Source organism: Nerophis ophidion, linkage group LG26, assembly GCF_033978795.1.
Source record: "Nerophis ophidion isolate RoL-2023_Sa linkage group LG26, RoL_Noph_v1.0, whole genome shotgun sequence".
Taxonomy (NCBI): domain Eukaryota; kingdom Metazoa; phylum Chordata; class Actinopteri; order Syngnathiformes; family Syngnathidae; genus Nerophis; species Nerophis ophidion.
The window spans coordinates 6395916-6416450 of NC_084636.1; the positions used below are offsets into that span (position 1 = coordinate 6395916).

Sequence of the window (20535 nt, forward strand, 5' to 3'; positions counted from 1 at the left end):
TTATTTTATTTTTCGAAGTTTCTTTCAAAATTTTACCCGTCCCTGAATATCCCTAAAAAAAGCTTTAACGTGCCTGATTTTCGCTATCTGCGAAGCCACTGTCCATTTCTCCTGTGACATCACATAGCGATTCCAATACAAACAATGGCGAATAGCACAGCAAGATGTAGCGACATTAGCTCGGATTCAGACTCGGATTTCAGCGCTTAAGCGATTCAACAGATTACGCATGTATTGAAACAGACGGTTGGAGTATGGAGGCAGATAGCGAAAACGAAATTGAAGAAGAAACTGAAGCTATTGAGCGAACAGCTATTGACGCTATTCGGCCATGCATGTCTGTCTTAGCATCGCCGGTAAAATGTGCAGACCAACCGATCAGGACTTTCGCATTGACACAGGATCAACTTAAATCCATCGATTGGTAAGTGTTTGTTTCGCATTAAATGTGGGTGGAAGAAAACGCTGGATGTAAATATAAATGATAAATGATAAATGGGTTGTACTTGTATAGCGCTTTTCTACCTTCAAGGTACTCAAAGCGCTTTGACACTACTTCCACATTTACCCATTCACACACACATTCACACACTGATGGAGGGAGCTGCCATGCAAGGCGCCAACCAGCACCCATCAGGAGCAAGGGTGAAGTGTCTTGCTCAGGACACAACGGACGTGACGAGGTTGGTTCTAGGTGGGATTTGAACCAGTGACCCTCGGGTTGCGCACGGCCACTCTTCCACTGCGCCACGCCGTCCCAAATATAGTTCCAAATGTACATACAGCTAGCCTAAATAGCATGTTAGCATCGATTAGCTGGCAGTCATGCCGCGACCAAATATGTCTGATTAGCACATAAGTCAATAAAATCAACAACACTCACTTTTGTGATTTCGTTGACTTTATCGTTGGGAATGCATCTGCTTTGAGTGTCGCAGGATATCCAGACATTCTTGTCATCTCTGTGCCATCTCTGTCGTAGTATCGCCGGTAAAAACCAAACGAGGGACTTTCGTGTCTCTTGACACTGGAGCAACTTAAATCCGTAGACTGGTATTTGTTTGTTTGGCATTAAATGTGGATGGAGGGAAAGGCTGGAGGCAAATATAGCTACAAATGAGGCATAATGCTGCAATATGTACACAGCTAGCCTAAATAGCATGTTAGCATTGATTAGAATGCCATACTAATCGATGCACATTCTACATAAATCAACTTGAATCCGTCCCTGATCGTATTGTTACACCCTCCGACAACACATCGACGAGGCATGATGTCTCCAAGGTATCGGAAAACAGTCAAAAAAACGGAAAATAACAGAGCTGATTTAACTCGATGCATGTGACATGGTAGGGAAAAATGGCGTTTAGTACCGATGTGACGTCACGTTCTGACGTCGTCGCTCAGAAAGGGATAAACAGAAACGTGTTTAATTCGCCAAAATTCACCCATTTAGAGTTCAGGAATCGGTTAAAAAAATATATGGTCTTTTTTCTGCAACATCAAGGTATATATTGACGCTTACATAGGTCTGGTGATAAGGTTCCCCTTTAGTGGCACTTGTTTGAACTCGTTATCTGTATAAAAGACACCTGTCCACAGCCTCAAACAGTCAGACTCCAAACTCCACTATGGCCAAGACCAAAGAGCTGTCGAAGGAAACCAGGAAAAGAATTGTAGACCTGCACCAGACTAGGAAGAGTGAATCTACAATAGGCAAGCAGCTTGGTGTGAAAAAATCAACTGTGGGAGCAATTGTCAGAAAATGAAAGACATACAAGACCACTGATAATTCCCCTCGATCTGGGGCTCCACGCAAGATCTCATCCCATGGGGTCAAAATGATCATGAGAACGGTGAGCAAAAATCCCAGAACCGCACGTGAAAGACCTGCAGAGAGCTGGGACCAAAGTAACAAAGGGTACCGTCAGTAACACACTACGCCGACAGGGAATCAAATCCTGCAGTCCCAGACGTGTCCCCCTGCTTAAGCCAGTTCATGTCCAGGCCCGTCTGAAGTTTGCCAGAGAGCACATGGATGATACAGCAGAGGATTGTGAGAATGTCATGTGGTCAGATGAAACCAAAATACAACTTTTTGGTATAAACTCAACTCGTCGATTTTGGAGGAAGAAGAATACTGAGTTGCATCCAAAGAACACCAAACCTACTGTGAAGCATGGGGGTGGAAACATCATGCTTTGGGGCTTTTTTTCTGCTAAGGGGACAGGACGATTGATCCGTGTTAAGGAAAGAATGAATGGGGCCATGTATCCTGAGATTTTCAGCCAAAACCTCCTTCCATCAGTGAAAGCTTTGAATGGTTGACCGAATACTTATTTTCCACCATAATTTACAAATAAATTCTTTAAAATTCCTACAATGTGAATTCCTGGATTTTTTTTTTCACATTATGTCTCTCACAGTTGAAGTGTACCTATGATGAAAATTACAGACCTCTGTCATCATTTTAAGTGGGAGAACTTGCACAATCGCTGGCTGACTAAATACTTTTTTGCCCCACTGTGTGTGTGTGTGTGTGTGTGTGTGTGTGTGTGTGTGTGTGTGTGTGTGTGTCAGATGAGTAGCTGATGACACTATATTACATACATTACATACGATGATGGTTTTGCATCCAAACGTTGCTGTTTAGCGTGATACTTTGTCAACATTGAGGAGATCGCAGCTAAGTGAAAGTGAAACCCACCTTGACTTTTGTAAACATTCTTCAACAGTTGGCGTTGTCGCTCGTTCTCCTCTTTGCTCCGACACAGTTCCTCCTCGTATTCTGCCACGGCTCTTTCAAACACCACAAATATTTCTTCAATGGCAACATTTAGTCGCTGTCTCACCAACGCTCGAATCTTATGGAACTTGCACATTTTTACCAAAACTAAAAAAAAATATGCGAGGGCTTCCTGTTAGCCGTGTGATGCTAACCACTATGTAGCTATGTTGTCAGCCGGCTAAGATAATCTGCTCGCCTATTAAAGCCATCTAATTGATCTTAAAAACAAAGACAGTCTAACTGTATTTAATGTAGTTCGCCCTATAAATATGTAGATTATTTAAAAAAAAAAAACACACACATGCAATCAACGACACTAGCAGGTCAACAATGGCTCGCTAACTTCCGGTATTTTCCGTCCTTGTTGACCGATTTACGGCAGTACACATAAATGTTGTTGTTTTTTGTTTTTTAAATAAACTGTTATTTAAAAATTTCAACATTTACAAACAGTTTAGAAATAATAGTCAAATTAAGTACAAAAACAGTAGAAAAACCATACAAAACAGCACCAGGGGGTTGTAAATGCAATATACCGGTATATATATTACTCACATATATATATATATATATATATATATATATATATATATATATATATATATTAGGGATGCACCAAAATGAAAATTTGTGGCCGAAGCCGAATAAAACTTAAACGCTTGGCCGAAGGCCGAATACCGAACACCGAATAATGAATGCAGTTTTTCACAATTTTTTTTTATATTGCATAAATAGCCTAGAATAAATATTTAGACATGTTTTTCAAATAAAGTCATTTTTTATTCAATATTGACATTTTTTTAATATTCCAGTAGCCTTTGCTTTTCAAAAAAAGCACAAAGTTTTTCATTTATATTAGGCCTTAAAACAAAACATGCATTCCAAAAAAAAAAAAAGGTATATTAAAGTGGATAAACCCACAACAAATGAATTATTGTCCTTTTAGCAAAAGTCTGCTTAGCCACAGTAGATATGCTAATAATGTAAACAGAAGGCTCAAGTAAATCTCAATTAAGTGTGTGCTTGTAACCTCATACACTTATACAGGTAGCCTACACAACAGGCTAATAATGTAAACAGAGGACCCACTAAATCGCAATAAGTGTGTGGTTGTAACCTCATACACTTATAGAGGTACACAACATATCCCAACGTCACCGCGTCACTGCACGTTGGTTGATTGCGTCACCGCGTCAAAAAATTGCGTCACACGCCACTATTCGGCCTTGTTCTTAACTCATTCCACTGAAGGCCGAATGTGGCTTTTTTTGCCATATTCGGCCGAATATATTCGGTTACCGATTAATCGGTGTATCCCTAATATATATATATATATATATATATATATATAAATATATATATATATATATAAATATATATATATATATATATATATATATTAGCAGAGGTGGGTAGAGTAGCCAGAAATTGTACTCAAGTAAGAGTACAGTTACTTTAGAGATTTATTACTCAAGTAAAAGTAAGGAGTAGTCACCCAAATATTTACTTGAGTAAAAGTAAAAAGTATATTGTGAAAAAACTACTCAAGTACTGAGTAACTGATGAGTAACCTGACTACGGCAACAAATAATGCACAAAAACATAAAAATAGCAATGAGCAAATTCCGAGCCAGGAATATCTCTTAAGCAACTAAAACAATAATATATATTAAATAATAGTAAATTAAAATAAAATTAAAAAAATGGCACATTGAGCCACAATAACTTAACAGCACCATAGGCTCAGTAGGCATTCATTGATTTGATTGATTGATTGATTGATTAAAACTTGTATTAGTAGATTGCACAGTACAGTACATATTCCGTACAATTGACCACTAAATGGTAACACCCCAATAAGTTTTTCAACGTTTATCAATTACTTAGTAAATGACCAAGTCGAAGTGATCTACCTCATATATACATACACATATCATTTATACACACACATATCATATATATATGTATATGTATATATATACATACATTTATATATACAGTATATAATTTATATTTATTTATTTTGCCTTTTTTGTTGACATGTTGAAGGTGTTTTAATGAATATACATGCATGTTTAAGATATAGATTCCTATCTTTCATGAAGACAAGAATATAAGTTGGTGTATTACCTGATTCTGATGACTTGCATTGATTGGAATCAGACGTTCACATTTTCAAATGGAGGAGAAAAAAGTTCATCTTTTCTGTCTAATACCACATGAGAGTCGTTGGTTTTGGCATCTTATTTGTCCAGCTTCCATATTCGTTTTTATACACTTTACAAGAAATACATTGGCGGCAAATTCCGTAGCTTGCTAGCTTATTTGCGCTGGCTTTCGGAGACTCTTATTTTGTTAACGCAGGCGCGATGGAGCGGCGCTTTTATTGTGAAGACAGGAACTGTGCGATCAGTCTTTAGGCTTTTGACGGGAAGTCCGGTTGAAATAAAAAGTGTCTTTTTTCCTTTACACTTTTGATTGATTGATTGAAACTTTTATTATTAGATTGCACAGTACAGTACATATTCCGCACAGTTGACCACTAAATGGTAACACCCCAATACGTTTTTCAACTTGTTTAAATCGGGTTTACGTATCACGGTCATGTGACCACCTGACTCTGTTTGATTGGTCCAACATCACCAGTGACTGCATGTGATTGGTGAAACGCAGGCATGCGTAGATCCTACTTTGAAGCTCTGTCATTAACCAAAACAAACATTAATAGAGTGATAAAAAAAGTAGCGAGTAGCGGGCTTAATGTCGATAAATGGAACGGAGTAAAAGTAGCGTTTCTTCTCTATAAATATACAAAAGTAAAAGTATGTTGCATAAAAACTACTCGTAGAAGTACAATTTATCCCAAAAGTTACTCAAGTAAATGTAACAAAGTAAATGTAGCGCGTTACTACCCACCTCTGTATATTAGGGCTGTGAATCTTTGGGTGTCCCACGATTCGATTCAATATCGATTCTTGGGGACACGATTCGATAATATATACATTTTTTCGATTTGATTCGATTCTCGATTCAAAAACGATATTTTTCCGATTCAAAAGGATTATGTATTCATTCAATACATAGGATTTAAGCAGGATCTACCCCAGTCTGCTGACATGCTAGCAGAGTAGTAGATTTAAAAAAAAAGCTTTTAGAATTGTAAAGGACAATGTTTTATCAACTGATTGCAATAATGTCAATTATTTGTTTTAACTATTAAACGAACCAAAAATATGACTTATTTTATCTTTGTGAAAACATTGGACACAGTGTGTTGTCAAGCTTATGCGATGCAAGTGTAAGCCACTGTGACACTATTGTTCTTTTTTATTATTTTTACAAATGTCTAATGATAATCTCAGTGAGGGATTTTTAATCACTGCTATGCTGAAAATATAACTAATATTGATACTGTTGTTGATAATATTCATTTTTGTTTCACTACTTTTGGTTTGTTCGGTGTGGTGTTTGTGTCTCCTCTCAATTGCTCTGTTTATTGCAGTTCTGAGTGTTGCTGGCTCAGGTTTGGTTTTGGAATTGGATTGCATTGTTATGGTATTGCTGTGTAGTGGTTTGTTGAATTGATAAAAGAAAAGAAAAATAATAATAATAACATTTTTTTTTAAATAAAAAAAAATAAAAATCGATTTTTTAAAAATGAGAATCGATTCTGAATCGCACAACGTAAACAATTCGATTCGTATTAGAATCGATTATATATATATATATATATTTATTTATATATACATGACAATGTGCAAAGTGCAAAGCCATAAGACTTAGACTTAGATTTAAAGGCCTACTAAAAGCCACTACTAGCGACCACGCAGTCTGATAGTTTATATATCAATGATGAAATATTAACATTGCAACACATGCCAATACGGCCTTTTTAGTTTACTAATTGCAATTTTAAATTTCCCGCAGAGTTTCCTGTTGAAAACGTCACGGAACGATGCCGTTTATGATGACGCGTGTTTGTGACGTTCTTGGTTGCAGGGGACATATTAGCCCAGCACCATTTGCGGCTAAAAGTCGTCTCTTTTCATCGCGCAATTAAACAGTATTCTGGACATCTGTGTTGCTGAATCTTTTGCAATTTGTTCAATTAATAATGGAGACGTCAAAGTAGAAAGATGGAGGTGGGAAGCTTTAGCCTTTAGCCACACAAACACACAGTGTTTCCTTGTTTGAAATTCCCGGAGGTGAAGCTTTACTATGGATCAGAGCGGTCAAGCGAACATGAATCCCGACCACTTGTCAACCGGCAGGTTTCGGTGAGAAAATTGTGGTAAAAAGTTGCCTCTTACCGGAGATCAGCGGAGCTTCTGTCCTGCTGCAGCTTTGTGACTTCTCTCAGAGACTGGCGTCAACACACCCATGGACACACCCCTCTGACTATCAGGTACTATTTAACACACTAAAACACTAGCAACACAATAGAAAGATAAGAAATTTCCCAGAATTATATTAGTAAATGTGTCTAAAATCATCTGAAACGCTCCCAATGAAATTGCCTTTTTTTTTAACTTTATTTTTTTATTTAATTTGTTTTCTAATTCCTTCACTCTAAATTTCCTCATCCACAAATCTTTCTTCCTCGCTCAAATTAATGGAAAAATTGTCGCTTTCTCGGTACGAATAGCTCTTGCTGCTGGAGGCTCACATTATAAACAATGTGAGGATGTGAGGAGCCCTCACACCGGTGACGTCATCGTCTGCTACTTCCGGTACAGGCAAGGCTTTTTTATTAGCGACCAAAAATTGCGGACTTTATCGTCGATGTTCTCTACTAAATCCTTTCAGCAAAAATATGGCAATATGGTGAAATGATCAAGTATGACACATAGAATGGACCTGCTATCCCCTTTTAAATAAGAAAATCTCATTTCAGTAGGCCTTTAGAGGCCTACTGAAAGCCACTACTACCGACCACGCAGTCTGATAGTTTATACATCAATGATGAAATATTAACATTGCAACACATGCCAATACGGCCGGTTTAGTTTACTAAATTGCAATTTTAAATTTCGCGCGGAAGTATCATGCTAAAACGTTGCAGTAGATGACGCGTGCGCGTGACGTCACGCATTGTAGAGGACATTTTGGTCCAGCACTGTTCACAGCTATAAGTGGTCTCTTTTCATCGCATAATTCCACAGTATTTTGGACATCTGTGTTGCTGAATCTTTTGCAATTTGTTCAATTAATAATGTAGACGTCACAGAACAAAGCTGTGGGTGGGAAGCGGTATATTGCGGCCGCCTTTAGCAACACAAACACATGTCACGGCTTGAGACCATGATTTTAACCGTCTGGCCCACATGCATTTTCTTCCATGCGGCCGCTGAGCTAAAATTAGTATGGAACCCCTGATTTAAACATACATTCATATTTTGTTGAAGTATTATTCAATAAATATATTTATGAAGGATTTTTGAATTGTTGCTATTTTTAGAATATTTAAAAAAAAATCTCCCATACCCCTTGGCATACCTTCAAGTACCCCCAGGGTCACGCGTACCCCAATTTGAGAACCACTGACTTAAAGCATATAAGAATATTCTATTACTGTTAAGCAAACTATGAATAATAAAACACTCCAAAACATGTGTCCTTTATCATAGCTTCACGCATGTAAAAAAAGCGCGTGAACATCAGTGGTACTCAGTGAGGTAAAATGCATTAAATGCGCTGACAGTTCATTGCTGCTGCCAAATGATTTGCACTGAGTGGAGCAGATCACCACTCCAAGATGGCGGCCCCGCATCTCGTTAGCGCCAGTAGGCAGTAGCGCTCCATGCTTTGTGCCCTTATAAGATGTTTATGGTCCAGACCGCCAGGATAGAAGCTATCGTGATACTTTAGTTCAGGGGTCACCAACCTTTTTGAAACCAAGAGCTACTTCTTTGGTACTGATTAATGCGAAGGGCTACCAGTTTGATACACACTTAAATAAATTGCCAGAAATAGCCAATTTGCTCAATTTACCTTTAATAAATAAATATATATATATATATAAATGGGTATTTCTGTCTGTCATTCCGTCGTACATTTTTTTTCCTTTTATGGAAGGTTTTTTGTAGGGAATAAATGATGAAAAAACACTAAATTTAACGGTTTAAAAGAGGAGAAAACAAAAAAAAAAATTTAAATTTTAAAACATAGTTTATCTTCAATTTCGACTCTTTAAAATTCAAAACTCAACCGAAAAAAAGAAGAGAAAAGCTGGCTAATACAAATCTGTTTGAAAAAATTTAAAAAAGAATTTATGGAACATCATTAGTCATTTTTCCTGATTAAGATTAATTTTAGAATTTTGATGACATGTTTTAAATAGGTTAAAATCCAATCTGCACTTTGTTAGAATAAATAACCAATTGGACCAAGCTATATTTCTAACAACGATAAATCATTATTTCTTCTAGATTTTCCAGAACAAACATTTTCAAAGAAATTCAAAAGACTTTGAAATAAGATTTAAATTTGATTCTACCGATTTTCTAGATTTGCCAGAATAATTGTTTTGAATTTGAATCATAATAAGTTTGAAAAAATATTTCACAAATATTCTTCGTCGAAAAAACAGAAGCTATAATGAAGAATTAAATTAAAAATTATTTATTATTCTTTACAGTAAAAAAAATAAATTTACTTGAACATTGATTTAAATTGTCAGGAAAGAAGAGGAAGGAATTTAAAAGGTAAAAACGTATATGTGTTTAAAAATCCTAAAATCATTTTTAAGGTTGTATTTTTTCTTAAAAATTGTCTTTCTGAAAGTTATAAGAAGCAAAGTAAAAAAATAAATGAATTTATTTAAACAAGTGAAGACCAAGACTTTAAAATATTTTCTTGGATTTTCAAATTCTATTTGAGTTTTGTCTCTCTTAGAATCAAAAATGTCGAGCAAAGCGAGACCAGCTTGCTAGTAAATAAATACAATTAAAAAAATGGATGCAGCTCACTGGTAAGTGCTGCTATTTGAGCTATTTTTAGAACAGGCCAGCGGGCGACTCATCTGGTCCTTACGGGCGACCTGGTGCCCGCGGGCACCGTGTTGGTGATCCCTGCTTTAGTTACTATATTGAGTTTACGACCCCCTGACACTGTTTTTTTACTGTTCTGTACTTGTTTTGATTATTATTATTTATTTGTGTATTATAGATAAAGATTTATATAAAAAAAAGACGCTATTGTGATTACAATTATCAATCGGATCTTGCAGAAGGATTAAGAGTACAAAAGCCCTTAAATTGATATATTTGTTAAAAACATTTAAAGTGATTTAGGTAGCCATTTTTGTCTTTTTTTTTTTTTTCATATTATTATTTATTAATATTCAATACTCTATGTTTGCTTTTCTTTTCTTTTCATGACATGTTTTGCTGATGTCGTGATTTGCTCAACCTGATGTGTAGATTGTTGGTTATGTTGAAAGTGCCTTGACTTTTGTGCGCATTATAAATGTATGTTTGTTGTTCAATAAAAAAACACACAAATAAAATACAAATAAAACCAAATAAAAAAAGATGCTATTGTGGTTTTAATTGTGCGAACATGAAAAGACTAGATTAGAGCGATGGTGAGTCAGCGGGTGAATGCTGCTATTGAAGAAATATTTGTATTGTTTGAAAGAACAGAATAGGAGGAGGAACTTTGCCGAACAAAAAAGGACAACAAACGTTTGTTGACACCGAGAAGTTTTGTTTACTTCCTCTCACATTTTATGTGTGTTATATAAATAACACGCTTGGGTGCATTACAGCCTCAAATTACATTTTCCAAACTCACATTAACCCCGGCATGTCGTTCACTGAAATAGTTATTCAACACTTTTGTTTACATGCCAGGGTTAGGATGACAGAGCCAGCTTGACCACCAGACATATTTAATGAGACGGACGTGACGTTCCCAGAAAGACTGTATCTAGTCAACAACATCTGCAGGGTTGCTCCTTCTGGAGGCACTGCCCCTCGGTGTTCTGGAGGAGAATTACAAGTCTGGCCCCACCCCCCAAAGAATAACACTAAGTCTAAGACTTGATCTGACCAATCTAAGTTTAGGACTAGCTTTGACCTAGCTTTACACCCAAAAAACGTATTGGGGTGTTACCATTTAGTGGTCAATTGTACGTAATAAGTACTGTACTGTGCAATCTACTAATGAAAGTTTCCATCAATCAATTAAGAAAAAATCTAAGTCTAAAACTTGATCCGACCAATCTAAGTCTAAGATTAAATCTGACCAATCTAAGTCTAAGACTTGATCCGACCAATCTAAGTCTAAGACTAGATGTGACCAATCTAAGTCTAAGATTCGATCCGACCAATCGAAGTCTAAGATTCGATCTGACCAATCTAAGTCTCAGACTACATCTGACAAATTAAAGTCAAACACTCAATCCGACCAATCTAAGTCTCAGACTAGATCCGGCCAATCGAAGTATAAGACTCGATCAGACCAATCTAAGTCTCAGACTAGATCTGACCAATTGAAGTCTAAGACTCGATCCGACCAATCAAAGTCTCAGACTAGATCTGACCAATCTAAGTCTAAGACTGGATCTGACCAATCTATGTCTAAGACTGGATCTGACCAATCTAAGTCTAAGACTCGATCCGACCAATCTAAGTCTAAGACTGGATCCGACCAATCTAAGGCTAAGATTTGATCTGACCAATCTAAGTCTATGAGCCTGAACAAGAGTCAAACAAGAGAGGACTGGAATTAGGTGACACGCTCACTTGTCCTCGGCATTTGTATTTAGTCTCAAGATGCTAGACTAACTATGTGTTTCCACTGGATAGGGAACGGTTTTAGCCACAGTACACATTCACGGTTGTCCGATTTTTGGGTGAAGCCTGAATGCAGCGTAGGGTAGCCAATTGGCAGTCGCGACACAGTCTGGCACCTTCGGGTTATGACTACCGGTGTTCCCGAGGTGGGCGTTGGTCATTATTTACACACAAATATAACGGTGTAAATGTATGGACCCGTGTGATTCATATTTCATTGTAGTTTTAAAGAACTGGAATGTAAGTATGGCAAATTTCCCCTCCAACTCGACACTATAAAACAGGGGTCACCAACGCGGTGCCCGCGGGCACCAGGTAGACCGTAAGGACCAGATGAGTCGCCTGCTGGCCTGTTCTAAAAATAGCTCAAATAGCAGCACTTACCAGTGAGCTGCCTCTATTTTTTTAAATTGTATTTATTTACTAGCAAGCTGGTCTCGCTTTGCTCGACATTTTAATTCTAAGAGAGACAAAACTTAAATAGAATTTGAAAATCCAAGAAAAATTTTTAGAGACTTGGTCTTCACTTGTTTAAATAAATTCATTTATTTTTTTACTTTGCTTCTTATAACTTTCAGAAAGACAATTTTAGAGAAAAAATTCCACATTAAGACTGATTTTAAGATTTTTAAACACATATACCTTTTTACCTTTTGAATTCCTTCCTCTTCTTTCCTGACAATTTAAATCAATGTTCAAATATATATATTTTTTTATTGTAAAGAACAATAAATACATTTTAATTTAATTCTTCATTTTAGCTTCTGTTTTTTCGACGAAGAATATTTGTGAAATATTTCATCAAATTCATTATGATTAAAATAAAAAAAAATATTCTGGCAAATCTAGAAAATCTGTAGAATCAAATTTAAATCTTATTTCAAAGTCTTTTTAATTACTTTTAAAATGTTTGTTCTGGAAAATCTGGAAGAAATAATCATTTGTCTTTGTTAGAAATATAGCTTGGTCCAATTTGTTATATATTCTAACAAAGTGCAGATTGGATTTTAACCTATTTAAAACATGTCATAAAAATTTCTAAAAATAATCTTAATCAGGAAAAATTACTAATGATGTTCCATAAATAATTTTTTTTATTTTTTCTAAAAGATTGAAATTGACTAGTTTTTCTCTTCATTTTTTTCGGTTGAATTTTGAATTTTAAAGAGTCGAAATTGAAGATAAACTATGTTTCAAAATTTCATTTTCATATTTTCCGTGTTTTCTCCTCTTTTAAACCATTCAATTAAGTGTTTTTTCATCATTTATTCTCTACAAAAAGGAAAAAAAATGTACGACGGATTGACAGACAGAAATACCCATTTTTATATATATATATATATATATATATATATATATATATATATATACATATATATATATATATATATATTTATTTATTAAAGGTAAATTGAGCAAATTGGTTATTTCTGGCAATTTATTTAAGTGTGTATCAAACTGGTAGCCCTTCGCATTAATCAGTACCCAAGAAGTAGCTCTTGGTTTCAAAAAGGTTGGTGACCCCTGACCTACACTGTTTCAATGTCCACATTTCTCTGTTGATGCAATTGTTGATGACTGAAGTACTGATATCAACCAAAGCTCCTCATCCCACCCCCCGGATAGTAAATAATGTAAATAATTCAATGTACATACTATAATGGTTAACTTGTGTGATGACTGTATTATGCTGATAGTATATATTTGTACCATGTACCATGATCAATTTATTGGGGTGTTACCATTTAGTGGTCAATTGTACGGAATATGTACTGAACTGTGCAATCTACTAATAAAAGTTTCAATCAATCAATCAAACCGTGTGTTTCCACTGGATAGGGAACGGTTCTAACCACAGTACACTTTCACAATTGTCCGATTTTTAGGTGAAGCCTGAATGCAGCATAGTGTAGCCAGTTGGAAGTCGCGACACAGTCGGGCACCTTTGGGTTATGACTACCGGTGTTCCCGAGGTGGGCGTTGGTCATTATCTACACACTAATATAACGGTGTAAATGTATGGACCCGTGTGATTCATATTTTATTCTAGTTTTAAAGAACTGGAATGTAAGTATGGCGAATTTCCCCTCCAACTCGACACTATAAATCCAAAACTGTTAAAAAAGCGCGCCGACGCGAGACGTAAAACAAACGCACCCATTGCGCCGGTTGTCCAGACCCCGACCAATCAGCCGTGCCCGGTGACGCAGCTGGGGCACGTGATCAGACTCTGACCAATCAGCTGTCCCCGGTGACGCGAGTGACGTACTCCCGCCAATTCGGACCGAGAAGCGCGAGGCGGGCGGTGGAGAAGACGAAGCGGAGCGCGTTGGAACAAATGAACGATTCATGTCGGCCGTTTAAGAAAGACAAATAGCTACTGTAAGATTCTTGTGTGCAAACTTTATCCCCCCGCAGAGAAGCAGACAGCGTGATGGCGGCGGAAACGGCATCTGTGGAAGGACTTGTAGCTGCATCGACACCCCGGAGACGAGGTAATGCTAACGGGTTAGCTTCGCGGTCGATGTCGCAAATGATTCTATAATAATAATATTTTTTTTTTGTAAAAAAAAAACAAAACACTTAACGTTGAGCAAACAACCTCAAAGTGCCACAATGTAAAAAAATAGTATTAATAATAAAATGATGATAAAAATAAATAAAATATAAAACTAGAAACAGCCCAGTAGCTGGAACCAGATGGGTTTTTAAGCCTTTTTAAAAAGCATCCACAGTCTGAGGTGCCCTCAGGTGGTCAGGGAGAGCGTTCCACAGACTGGGAGCAGAGGAGCAAAGTTCTTAGCTATATCCGTGGAGGTTGGAGGAGGTTAGCCTGTTTGGAGTGGAGGTGTCGTGTGGAGGATTTGGGGTTGAGCAGTTCTTTGAGGAAGAAGGGGGCATTTCCATGGAGGCACTGGTGAGTTAGGAGGGAGATTTTGAATTCAATCCTGAGTGGAGGGATTTGAGAGTTGGTGTGACTTAATCATCAAATTAACTGATAAATGTCTCTGACATTCTTTACAGGATTGATGACATGTTCATATATAAATGTGTATTTTGAATGATAGGCACGAACTCAAAAGGGACAAGCTAAGATGTATTTTTATATATGAATGTATATATTCGATATGTTTGTATATAAATGTGTATTTTGAATTATATATTTATTTATACATGTGTGTTTTGAATGATATGTTGATATATAAATGTATTTTAAATGATATGTTTATATATAAATGTGTATTTTTAATTATATGTTCATGTAAGAATGTGTATTTTGAATGATATGTTTATATATAAATGTGTATTTTTAACAGTATTCTTATATATAAATGTATTTTAACTGATATGTTTATATATAAATGTGTATTTTAAATGATATGTTTATATATAAATGTATATTTTGAATATGTTTATGTATAAATGTGTCTTTTGAATCATATGTTTATATATAAATGTATTTTAAATGTTTATATGTAAATGTGTATTTTGAATATGTTTGTATATAAATGTGTATTTTGAATTTATATGTTTATATATAAATGTGCATTTTAAATGACATGTTTATATATAAATGTGTATTTTGAATGTTGTCTTTATGTATAGAGTAAATGTATATTTTGGATATGTTTATATATAAATGTGTATTTTGAATTACATGTTTGTATAAAATGTGTATTTTGAATTACATGTTTATATAAAATGTGTATTTTGAATAATGTGCCTATATATAAATGTGTAATTTGAATATGTTTATATATAAATGTATTTTGAATATGTTTACATATAAATGTGTATTTTGATTATGTTCATATATAATTGTATATTTTGAATATGTTTATATATAACTGTGTATTTTGAATTATATGTTTGTATATAAATGTGTATTTTGAATGACATGTTTATATATAAATGTATCTTTTGGATATGTTTACATATGAACGTGTATTTTGAATTATATGTTTACATATGAATGTGTATTTTGAATTATATGTTTATATATAAATGTGTATTTTGAATTATATGTTTGTATGTACATGTGTATTTTGAATGATATATTTATATATGCATGTATTTCAAACAATATGTTTATATATAAATGTGTATTTTGAATGATATGTTTATATACGAATGTATATTTTGAATGTGTTTATATATAAATGTGTATTTTGAATGACATGTTTATATATAAATATGTATTTTGAATATGTTTATATATAAATGTGTATTTTGAATGAAATGTTTATATATAATTGTGTATTTTGAATGATATGTTTACATATAAATGTGTATTTTGAATGATATTGAAAATATACTTTTATATATAAACATATTGTTCAAAATACACATTTATATGTAAAGCTATTCAAAATATACATTTATATATAAACATGTGTTTATAAATATGTATACACATGTATATACATCTGTATTTTGAATGATATGGTCATATACAATTGTTTATTTTGCATAATATGTTGATATATTAATGTGTATTTTGCAGGTATTGGCCGTAAAACAAGCAGCAATGCCAACAAGAAGCTAGTCCAAGGTAAACATCAATGACACACATGTTGACTTCATTGTCACTTTAATCATTAACCGTGTGGCTGTAGGCAACTTCTGACTTCAGTGATTTATTAAGTCCACTAAGTCTATTTGTGGTACTACAGTAAGTGTACTTGTGGTGTTACTGTAGTAAATGTACTCTTGGTACAATTGTAGTATAAGTACCTGTGGTACCACTCTAGTATGTGTACTTGTGGTACTACTGTAGTACTGTAATTTCTGGACTATAAGCCGCACCTGCTAAATTTAGGAGAAAATACAGATTGCTCCATATATAAGCCGCACCCGACTATAAGCCGCAGGCGTTTTGATGTGTAATTGCCGTAGTAAATAGGGGTTCCTGCTACCACCGAGGGGTATGTCGGGACAGAGATGACTGTTTGGGAACGCAAAGCGTCCCATTTATTAACAATAAATCTTTCGATCAAACTTTCACATCTTTGACATGGCGAACAGCATTCGTGCAGAGTACAAATAATACAACGGTGCAAAGTAATACAAAGTGCTCGCCTGTAACATGGCAGTAAAAGTGCAGTCTTCATGCTGCCGTCTCACCATTGATGTCAAGGGTACGTGCAGCAGCTCTATTTCCTTCTTTGACAGCCAGATCGATTGCCTTTAACTTAAAAGCAGCATCATATGCACTTCTCCGTTTGTTTTCCATATTGAGGGTGTTTAGATGAACACTTCCTTCGCGCAAACTGTCGCTGACGCTCTCCTACTCTTTGTTTTGCTCTCGTTACCTGGCGCCAGATGTCTGCCTCGGTCTCGCGCATCCTCGGTAGTGCGCGCCCCTGGTTACCGTAAGCCGCACCATTGTATAAGCCGCAGGGACCAGAACGAGGGGAAAAAGTAGCGGCTTATAGTCCGGAAATTACGGTAAATGTACTTTTGTGACTACTGTAGTATGTGTACTTGTGGTACTACTGTAGTAAGCAGGGTATCCGCGGATCCTTAAAAAGTCTTAAATTCATGTGTCTAAAATTAAGGCCTTAAAAAGTATTACATTTATTAGAAATTCCTAAGATGGTCTTAAATTCAGTACTCAATGGTCTTAAATTGTCGGACCAGTTTATTTTTTTTTTTCGGGGCACGTCTTTGAGTAAAAGTGAGTGATTTCAGTGTCCGTCGCGCGCACAGTCGGGTCGCGCCTTTCAGTCAGCATGGGGAAATGAAAGTTTTGCGAGCGTTGGCTGGAGAACAGCTTGTTTAAAAGCTGGCTTAAGCCTGTTGCCAATCCTGAGAAGGCCAGGTGCATACTTTGTAAGAGGGATTTCAAACTTGGCACCATGGGAATTAGAGCGGTCGAATCGCACATGCAGTGCGGTAAGCATAAAATCGCAGCAGAGAGCCGAAAACAAACACCGGGCAACTCTCAGTTCTGAATGGGTCCAGCGCCAACGCCCCCCCCCCCCCAGCTAGCAACAACTGCCGCTAGCAGCACTGACCTGACACTAATCTTCGGCGGGACAGCAACATTAAAATCCGAGGTGTTATGGATCTTGCACACTGTGGTGAAACATCAATCCTACACCTCAAAGGACGGGATTGACAATGTTTTTCGTGTGATGTTTCCTGATTCTCAGGTTGCTAATACATTTTCCTGGGGAAAGGGTAAAACAACATATACTGTATTACGAGACACGGATTAGCACCTCACATCCAAAACCTGCTCTTCGACCAAGTCAATGGGTCTCGGTATGTGTTAGTGAAATGTAATTTATTTTTTACCCTCAGCTCAGTTATTAATTTTTACTGGCGTTGGTGTTGGTTTGTTTGTTTTGGATGTCAAAGTTTTTGGATCTCTCAAGATTTTTGATAAGCTGTTTGGCAGAGTGGTGCTTATCAGTTTGTTTATCAATAAACATACAAAAAGTAAACTTGACTGATTGTCATTGAGGTTGTAGTACAGTGGGATCCCCAACCATCGCTTATATTTATAGATTTTTTATTATTTTTTCGGTCTTAAATTTCATTCAAGGTGGCATTAAAAAGGTCTTAAAAAGTCTTGAATTTGACTTGCTGAAACCTGCAGATACCCTGGTAAGTGTACTTGTGGTCTAACTTTAGTATGTGTACTTGTGGTGTTACTGTAGTAATTGTACATGTGGTACAAAGTGTTGTTGTGGTACTAAGTGTACTTGTTGTGCGTGCAGCTCGCCTGCCTTTCAAGCGTCTGAACCCTGAAGGTCAGGAGAAGGACGTGTCCAAGCGTCCTCGTCCCCACGTGTGTCCTGAAGCACACCAGTCTGACCTGGAGAACGCCAACGAGTCGTCCCCGCTCGCCGCGCTCGTGAAAACCCCTTTGGTGGACGGTCGAGGCCCCCTAGATTGCTTCCTGAGCCACAGACGCTCCTCCGCTCCAGACCAGGGCTTCATCGACCTGACTGAAGACACCTTGTCTCCTGTCAAGTCCCTCACGTCAGAGGCGGCTCCTGCCACACCCGTGAAAGACCAAGCAACAACCTGGTCCCCCAGGAAGACCGGCAGTGCGGACCATCCTGCTGCCAACCAAGACCTAGCCAAGGAGGTGCAGGACCAAGACAAAGAAACAACCTGGTCCCCCAGGAAGACCGGCAGCGCGGACCATCCGGCTGCCAACCAAGACCTAGCCAAGGAGGTGCAGGACCAAGACTTGGCACAGCTCAATACCACACGGGAGAGTGAGGGGGAGGAGCTGAAGGTGTCCCACAATGTCTCCAGTTTGGGGAATGTGTCCACGCAGTCACCATCATCCTGCACTTCCACACCTGAGAGCTCCCCTGAGAGGAACAAGCCTGATGGAGTCACACCAAGCAGCACACCCTCAGTACGTACAATATACACATACATATGTACAGTCGTGCTCATAAGTTTACATATCCTGGGAGAATTTATGATTTCTTGGCCATTCTTCAGAGAATATGATTGATAACACAAAAACCTTTCTTTCACACATGCTTAAAGGCCTATTGAAATGAGATTTTCTTATTTAAACGGGGATAGCAGGTCCATTCTATGTGTCATACTTGATCATTTCGCGATATTGCCATATTTTTGCTGAAAGGATTTAGTAGAGAACATCGACGATAACGTTCGCAACTTTTGGTCACTAATAAAAAAGCCTTGCCTGTACCGGAAGTAGCAGACGATATGCGCTTGACGTCACGGGTTGTGGAGCTCCTCACATCTGAACATTGTTTACAATCATGGCCACCAGCAGCGAGAGCGATTCGGACCGAGAAAGCGACGATTTCCCCATTATTTTGAGCGAGGATGAAAGATTCTTGGATGAGGAAAGTGAGAGGGAAGGACTAGAAAAAAGACAAAAAAAGACTAGAGGGCAGTGGGAACGATCCAGATGTAATTAGACACATTTACTAGGATAATTCGGGAAAATCCCTTATCTGCTCATTGTGTTACTAGTGTTTTAGTGAGATTATATGGTCGTACCCGTACAACCTGAAGGTCTGCCCCGCACCTTTCTTCAGCACCAGTCGACGGGTGGTGGCGATGCCCATCTCCGCCCTTCACAAGGTACCCTCTTCGAAACACGATCTTTCGAAATGATCGCTGCATAATACACTGTACTTTGTGTGTGTGGTCCAATCCAACCGTGTTCGCTTGACATCTCTGTTCCATAGTAAAGCTTGACTGTCATCTTTCGGGAATGTAAACAATGAAACACCGACTGTGTTTGTGTTGCTAAAGCCGGCTGCAATACACCGCTTCCGACCTACAGCTTTCTTCTTTGATGTCTCCATTGTTCATTAAACAAATTGCAAAAGATTCAGCAACACAGATGTCCAGAATACTGTGGAATTTTGCGATGAAAACTGATGATTTAATAGCTGGGAACGATGCTGGAACAAAATGTCCTCTACAATCCGTGACATCACGCGCACGCGTCATCATACCGAGACGTTTTAGCAGGATATTTCGGCGCAAAATTTTAAATTGGAATTTAGTAAACTAAAAAGGCCGTATTGGCATGTGTTGCAATGTTAAGATTTCATCATTGATATATAAACTATCAGACTGCTTGGTCGGTAGTTGTAAGTTTCAGTAGGCCTTTAATGGTTGTGTGAGGCTATTTTTTGGCAGAAGAAAGCCATTTCCGCGCTAATGTCACAAAGTATCCCGCTTACATTGTGCCAAACAGCACAGAGACAAGTCTCAAAACTTCTGGAACAAAGTAATTTGGAGTAACGAGATCAGAATTGAACTTTTTGGCCACCCGACCATGCAGCCCATTTTTCTTCAAGTGCCTCCTTATTGTGCATCTTGAAACAGCCACACCACAATTTTTCAGAGTCCTGTATTTCAGCTGAAGTTATATGTGGATTTTTCTTTGCATCTCGAACAATTTTCCTGGCAGTTGTGGCTGAAATCTTTGCCGGT

The 20535-nt window shown here is 37.1% G+C and overlaps 2 protein-coding genes across 3 annotated transcripts in view; one reads left to right on the top strand and one right to left on the bottom strand.

The window, feature by feature from the left end:
* Positions 1-3139, bottom strand: part of LOC133543428 (zinc finger protein 605-like) — an 11865-nt gene extending 8726 nt beyond the window's left edge. For both annotated transcript variants that reach the window (XM_061887989.1, XM_061887988.1), the window contains exon 1: positions 2708-3139. In XM_061887989.1, coding sequence (XP_061743973.1) covers positions 2708-2882 — 175 coding nt within the window. In that variant the 5' untranslated portion in view covers positions 2883-3139. The remainder of the gene's footprint in view (positions 1-2707) is intronic.
* A 10669-nt stretch (positions 3140-13808) lies between these two features.
* Positions 13809-20535, top strand: part of LOC133543477 (chromatin assembly factor 1 subunit A-like) — a 36896-nt gene continuing 30169 nt past the window's right edge. Inside the window, exons 1-3 of the mRNA XM_061888067.1 lie at positions 13809-14081; positions 16091-16138; positions 18312-18964. Coding sequence (XP_061744051.1) covers positions 14021-14081; positions 16091-16138; positions 18312-18964 — 762 coding nt within the window. The 5' untranslated portion in view covers positions 13809-14020. The remainder of the gene's footprint in view (positions 14082-16090; positions 16139-18311; positions 18965-20535) is intronic.